We start from the raw sequence: 7,482 nt of genomic DNA, 5'->3' as shown, positions 1-7,482 counted from the left end.
AGCATAGGCTTTGGAAAAGACCTTGGTCACTGAGTGCATGCTTTGAAGGAGAGTCTGTTCCTGGCCTGTTCGTTCAGTTCACCTTTTGGATTGAGGTGAACTCTCTGTTGTAATGTGCTGCCTTGACACAGACCCGAAGGAGAGGCACTGATTGACCATAGCTGGATCCTTAAACACAGAAGAACCAAAACAAGACCCTTTTCCTTACACACTGATCATATTAAGATCACTCATATAGTGAGAGAACACTGACTGGCACAGAATGAGATTAGGATTTTATGTGTGGGAGTCTGAAATTTTTATATTTTATTCCCCAAACTGGAGCTGATCTTTGACTACTTCTCGGCACCCGTAGTAAAACTTTAGTTGTCACTCAGCCGTGACAGATAATTCATCTTCATAAGTACAGTAACCTTGGAAAGTTGTTGAGCCATATAATGTGAATCACAAAGACATCTGATACTTGAATAAAGGACCCTGAATTAGCCAGCAAAGGCACTGTCAGCCTTCCTGATAGACGAATAGAGATTAATCCTGTTTGCTAGTTCCCAGCAAGTCCTGTAACAGCCATCTTTTCCTACAGCAACACATCAAATTTCTTGTTAAAATATAGATTAATACTCTTCTCTCATCTATGGATAGTCATACCCTTGCTTCTATTTCAGTTGTAATAACAATATCCTGTTTGAATATTTTATATTTTAATGTTACCTTAAAGGAATGCTGTGTATTAGGCGTTAGCGTATTTCTATGAACTCTGTTTATAGCTTATTTATCTGTGCTGCTAAGTTTATTTTTCTTTTTAAAATATTTAAAATATTTAACATAGTCTATTAAAAATGCTGAGTTCAGCTTAGTGTGAGGCTAAACACTATTATTAACCAAAATGTTGTCTCTGTGTTGATAATATTTCTAAAACCTCTCATTTCATATTTCATCCTCTTAGGTTTTTGAAAATTGGTGTTATTATTACCCCAAAGCCATATGTTGTAATCAAAAGATTACCTTACCCTGCTGGTAAATATATTTTAATTGTTATTTTTAATTAATGCTTAACACCATATCAATAGATACACACAAGGATATCATATGTTTCAGACACACATCACATAAATAAACATGTTAAAACAGGCCAAGTATTGATTCTTTCAGATAATTACAAACAAGATGAGAGCCTGGCATCTCTGTCTTCATTCTGCATCTCTATTTTAGCTGAAGCATGGAAAAGTGATTGTCCTTAACTTTTACTCTCAAGTTACTTGAGCTGGAGCTCAAGTACAGGGTGTGTCACAAGACAGACCACACCCAGAGGGGATCATTACCCGTGAAGAAGAGATGGCACTCTCAGGGATTAATATTTTACAATTTCTCAAACCACCTTGCAAAACAGACTGGAGATGAATGATTGCTCACTGACGGGTAGACTACTACCAGGCCCCAGACTATTTAATTATATATACCTTTTAAACCTAAACTCTTTTTAAAACTAAACTTGCAGACATTACCTTGAAGATGGACTTCGGTGTCACTAGCCATCTTTATCTGTTCCTCTTCCCAATGTCGCCACCTTGAATAAATCTCTTTATAATGTTGAAGTGGCTCTATAATGAATTTATTATGGATGTGTGACTGAATCTAGCTTCTTGGGTTTAGGGGAGCCCAGCATTTTATAACAAAAATTCAATTAGCAACATGGAGTAATTTTAGAAAATATTTTATTTAGTGATACATTTAAACTTTGGCAAAACAAAGACAAACCTCCACTCATGCCTTTTTTGTTTCTAACATCTAGTTTTCAAAATATATAGCAAACACAGATATGTAACACATTATCAAAAAAAAATAAGTTCTTGAGAATTGAAATTTTGAGTAGCTTTTTGTAATTTCATTTGTTTTGACCATGCTCTCTCTTCTCTCTAAGTTGCTATCACACAGATACTGTAAGCATTTCTTTGGTAATTACTCACAGATACTACTTGATATCTACTATGTTGTCTGTAAACAAATGAAATATTGCTTGTTAACTTTTCCAATGCATTCTCCTTTGCTACACTTGATAGGAAAACAATACTAAATAGACTCAATCCGTTTATTCTATAGACAGTCTCTTAAGAAAAAAGATATATCTTCTTACCTCATTAGCAGACACTTTCTTTAGTTACACATGAGCTGAATGATCAGTTCTACTTAGTAGTTTCTTAACTTATGATCTGAACAAATGATGCTCAAGACATGCATAGAATACTTGCCCTACTTCTTGACTATTTGCTCTTGTCAGTGATATGTTAAGACACACATGTGCACATATGCATTCACACACACACACATGCATACACTGTAATATTTTATTTCCATAACTTACTTTAAAAGTAAGAAAGAACCAAATGAAAACAGACTGTTCTGGGTTACTTAGTTTTGTAGGTTAGCAACTTTGTTAAACTTTCTTTCTATTGCCTTATTATGTTACCCTCACTCGCTAAAGCATCCCCAGAAGCAAGAGACAAGGATATTCAAGTGTTGTAGAATGCAATGTTCTCTGTGGTCAGTTACAACTGTGAACCAGTGCCATATTGGTAAGGCTATCTCAGAATTTCTCAGTTTTCATAATATAGTCTCCTGTACTTGATAGACACCTACTTACACATGTTTTTAGACATGACCTAATTTAGATTTAAAAATAGCATTGTAGCATGCTATTGGCCAATGCTCATGGTTATCCCTATTACCTAGTGACTAAGTTTAGCCAAACCTTAGTCAGAAATCTCAGCTCCCTGCAGGTCTCTGGACGTTTTTATATAGATGGATAGCGGGTTTTATGGGCACCTACAGAGGAATCTAGAACCCTGTGTCCTGAAACAAGGCTCTGGGGAGCAGCAGAAACAAGGACACCTTATTGGAAAGCTAGACTTCCAAGAGAGGCACTGTGTCCAGTCAAAAGTGAAAGTTTAGCAACTCAATTGGCCCCATTGTAGAGAGTTGGGAGGGGGGACTTACATACCATGGGTTGCCTGGTGCACACTGTCTGTTCCATGTAGTTTTCTGCACACAACTTCATGCATTTCACATCTCACTGGCACCTTCACTGTTCCTCTGAGATCAAAACACCGTTTTGAGTTATGTTTCATTTTCACTATGCTGGGCCTCTGGACCTGGAGCAGTAGCAAACTAACTGGCCTCAGCCCGAGACGTTCCAGCCTTCCTTCCTTCTTACCAACCAGTTTCTTCATATGCTGACTCGTCTGCAAAAACAGTTGAACTTGGGGCCCCACTACCTGCTACTATCCTACATTGATTTGTCTCAAATCTGAGCAAATAATAAAATAAATATATGAAAAGCTTGCCTCATTAAGTCCCCATTTTCTGGAACACTGTGATCAATGCTAAAAAATATTTCTCATCATCCACCCTGTTCACCCCACTTGCTTCCACTCACTTACCCAACTTGCTGTTGATGATGCGTCCAGCTCTGTTTGCCCTTCTCTGTAAGGAAAAGGTTTTCTTTGTGTGATTTTGACACACTTGCAAGTCTTGAATTTGGAATTTTCTTCTTATTGTAACATCTTTTTTCAAATAAAATATTCTCTTAACCTAGACCTTGGTTTATTTCTATTTGAAGCTTTTATTAGTCTTAAGAGAGGAGAAATTTCCCTTTACTCGTCAACATACTCAGCTATAAAAACCAGAAACTTAATGCCTTATGTTTTTATATTAGAATGTACCACAAAGAAAATACTTGTTTAGCATATTCTTGATTTGGTTAGTATGTTCAAGCAGTAGGTGTTGTCTGAAGAAGACACTGGAGGATGATGAACAACAATGTCACACGGCAACAATGTCACAGGCAAGTTTAATCAGAATTCAAATTTTACAAGTCAAATTTTACCCTGCACAAATATTATATCTATATGGATCAAATATTTCAATTTAGAACCTGAAGCACTAAAACTGCTAGAAGAAAACATGGGCGATTTTCAAGCTTGACTTTGAGGAGAAGTCCATGTCAGTGGTTTTGTGTGCTCTGCTGTGAGTGCAGGAAGCTGAGCAAGGAGCATGTACAAGCTGGAAAACGATAATGTGGTATGGGATATTTTAGAATGCAGTGACCTATGATGACGTGCATGTCAACTTCACTTTGGAAGAATGGGCTTTGCTGGATACTTCCCAGAAGAATCTCTACAAAGATGTGATGGGGGAGAACTACAGGAACCTCACTAGTATAGGATACAGTTGGGAAGACCATAATATTGAAGAAATTGTCAAAGTTTTAGAAGACATGAAAGGCATGGAAGAAGTCAAAGTGGAGAGAAAACTTCTGTATATACTCAGTGTGTTATATACTTTGTGTGTCTTTGCATGTGACAGTCATCTTCACAGGCATGAAAAAGCACATACTAGATTGAAACCCTATGAAGAAAATGAGTGTGGTAAAGTGTTTTCACATCACAGTCATCTTCAAATGCATAAAAGAACATACACTGGAGAGAAATCCTATGAATGTAATCAATGTGGTAAAACCTTCGCACGTCACAGTCATTGTCAAATGCATAAAAGAACACATACTGGAGAGAAGCCCTATTAATGTAATCACTGTGGTAAAGCCTTTGCATGTCACAGTCATCTACAACGTCATGAAAGAAGCCATACTGGAGAGAAACCCTATGAATGTAATCAGTGTGGTAGAGCCTTTGCACAACACAGTAATCTTCAAAGGCATGAAAGAAGTCATACTGGAGAGAAGCCCCATAAATGTAATCAGTGTGGTAAAGCCTTTACTCGTCATAGTAGTCTCGAAAGACATAAAAGAAGCCATACTGGGAGAAACCCTATGAATGTAATCAGTGTGGTAAAGCCTTTGCATGTCACAGAAGTCTCTGAAAACATAAAATAAACCAATAGTGGAAAGAAACGTTATGATTGTAATTTGTGTGGTAACACTTTGTTTATCACAGTCATCTTCAAACACATGAACTAACACATGCTGGAAAGAAACCCTCTGAATGTAATGAGTATGGTAAAGCCTTTTCACTTCACAGTACTCAAATGCATGAAAGATCACAACTGGACAAAACTCTATGAATGTAATCAGTGTGGAAAAGCATTTGCATGTATGAATAATCTAAATCATGAGAAAATTCATACTGCAGAGTAATCCTATAAATGTTTTCAGTGTAATAAAATTTTGTACTTTATATAATAGTAAAACTTTTTGTAAGCAACATTCTGTTAAAATCTTTGTATATTACAATAGATATTGAGTACCTGAAAAAGAAAAAAGAAAAGAAAACATGGGCAACACCCTACACAATACAGGTGGGAAAGGACTTTCTGAACAGAACTCTATTTGCCCAGGAATTAAGGCCACCAACTAACAACTAACTAACTGGGACTTCATAAAAAAAAAAAAAAAAAACTGTACAGCTAAGAAAACAATCCAGCCAAGCAGAAACCCACGGGATAGGAAAGAATCCATGCTAGTTCTATCTTGGAACTAGCATCTACATCAGGAAATTCAGCTCACCAAGATGATGTAACTCTAGGTTGGTATGTTAATTCTATGAGAAATAAACTGAAGATACCTGCCTCTGAAAGATAAAGCCTAGAATATGGATGCTTCTTCGATCTTTAATACAAGAAAAATACTAAAGCCATGTACAGAGAAAATAATGTAGCCTAATGTGAATAAGAAAAGAATATCAGTGTGTCTGCAATGAGGCACAATGCATCCCAGAGTATCATTATTATAATATCATAATATTTTCATTATTATAATATCATAAAATTATATCTTATTTTAAAATGCCACCTTATTTCAAAGCATTCACTGCCATATATGACTTTCGATTTACCTGCCCATGTTATCCAACTACTTCTAAAACAGTGTAAATATTTTATAGAGTTATCTTCTTTGAGAGTTAAGGATGGGGGTAGGGAGCGATGTCTGGGGCAGAATTACAAGCTGAGAAAATGCTCTCCAGCTCTTCTACTTGATAAAGGAGCCTCAGGACTTTGTCAATATTTACCCAAAGTGAGTCTATGAGTTAATAGAATTCTAAACTTCATTATTCATGTTTTATGGGAAATATCACATTCTGAAGTGGGAGATGGTATGTTGGTTGTATATTTATTATATTTTAGAGAAAATATTCTGGGAGCATAGAAAACCACCATGGATTTGTTTCAACCATTTGATATTCTATAGTTACAGCCTTGGAGCATACGATAAGAGAGACCAACAACATACCAAGCTTTTATTTTGCCTTTTAAGTGTTTTTGAATTTTTTGAAGTACCTAATTTGTTGTAAATATCATATGTACTCACTCATAAGTGGTTTTTAAACATAAATCTAAGAAAATCAGCCTACATCACAGTCCCAGAGAACCTAGACAACAATGAGGACCCTAAGAGAGACATACATAGATCTAATCTACGTGGGAAGTAGAAAAGAACAAGATCTCCTGAGTAAATTGGGAACATGAGGTCCATGGAAGAGGGATGAAGAAGGGGAGAGGAAGGGAGGGGAGCAGAGAAAAAATGTATAGCTCAATAAAATCAATTTTTAAAAAAGAGTTAGTTTATTCTGGAGTAATTTTGAGTGACCATGGCCCAGGAACACAGATTTAGGTTACCCCAAATTCCATGCTCCAACATGGAAGTAGCTTAATGAGGTTTTATCCTTTCACAGAACAAAGAAAGTCATAGATTGAGGCAAGTTTAAAATACAATGGTGGGTTGTATTTTAGAGGCAGAAATAGTAGCCAGATGGGAGAAATTTGTGTATAGCCCCAAGATGCTAGCTTTTGCGCTGTGAAAGCTGGGAGTCTATTAGTTAATAGATTCCGAAAGATTTTGATTAGTCATAAGATGTTATTTCTAATACTGAGGTAGGCTGGCTGCTCTGTATGCCTACAACTAGCCCGAGAGAAGGTTATTAGCCTGTCAATCTGCAACATTCCAATCTCTCCACAGTACTGAAATTCTAATCAATCAATTCTCTGCAGACATGGCTTCTTTCCAGGAGTTTTTATTCACAGAGATCTACAATGATATAGTGTACAAAAATATATAATCAGTTACACGCAAAATGTTTCAAGGACACAAGATGTCAACTGGATGGCTCAAGACAAATACAGGAAACTATGAAAGATAAAGGTGAGCAATACCTTGGGTCAGTAAAGAGTATGGAGATGACCCACTATGGAGACAGTTTTCCTTGCATAGTGGAAGCCTATCGACTGTGATCCATTAGTGCTTTACCTCAGATTCGACAGTGAGCAATCATACCACCAGGGAACACATGGAAGGAGACTTGGGGAGTTCAGACTCATCCTTCCATGGGTCAGCTACTTACTCATGCTACCTCAGAATTCAGTGTGCTGCTGACTTCTGGGGCATGTTGGGCCATGTTTCTTTTTTTTTTTTTTTTTATTGAGAATAGGAAAAAAAAAGTTTCCGCCTCCTCCCAGCCTCCCATTTCCCTCCCC

General features: G+C 36.8%; 1 protein-coding gene across 1 annotated transcript; it reads left to right on the top strand.

Annotated features, from left to right (window-relative positions):
- Window positions 1-2,799: 2,799 nt before the first annotated feature.
- Window positions 2,800-4,579, top strand: LOC126497052 (zinc finger protein 120-like). The gene is made up of 3 exons (XM_050134840.1): window positions 2,800-2,937; window positions 4,094-4,282; window positions 4,373-4,579. The coding sequence occupies exons 1-3, from the start codon at window positions 2,800-2,802 to the stop codon at window positions 4,577-4,579; spliced, it is 534 nt and encodes a 177-aa protein (XP_049990797.1).
- The last annotated feature ends 2,903 nt before the right edge of the window (window positions 4,580-7,482 follow it).

Source organism: Alexandromys fortis, unplaced genomic scaffold (genome assembly GCF_014885135.2).
Source record: "Alexandromys fortis isolate MF-2015 unplaced genomic scaffold, M_Fortis_MF-2015_v1.1 scaffold_25, whole genome shotgun sequence".
Lineage (NCBI taxonomy): Eukaryota > Metazoa > Chordata > Mammalia > Rodentia > Cricetidae > Alexandromys > Alexandromys fortis.
The sequence above is the reverse complement of the archived record's forward strand: the minus strand, read 5'-3'. Positions and strand labels throughout refer to the sequence as shown.

Coding starts and splice junctions, on each gene's coding strand:
- LOC126497052 (XM_050134840.1), top strand. CDS start 2,800: ATGGATAGCGGGTTTTATGGGCACCTACAGAGGAATCTAGAACCCTGT. Junction 2,938..4,093: donor GGCACTGTGTCCAGTCAAAA/GTGAAAGTTTAG, acceptor GGGATATTTTAG/AATGCAGTGACCTATGATGA. Junction 4,283..4,372: donor TTTTAGAAGACATGAAAGGC/ATGGAAGAAGTC, acceptor AGTCATCTTCAC/AGGCATGAAAAAGCACATAC.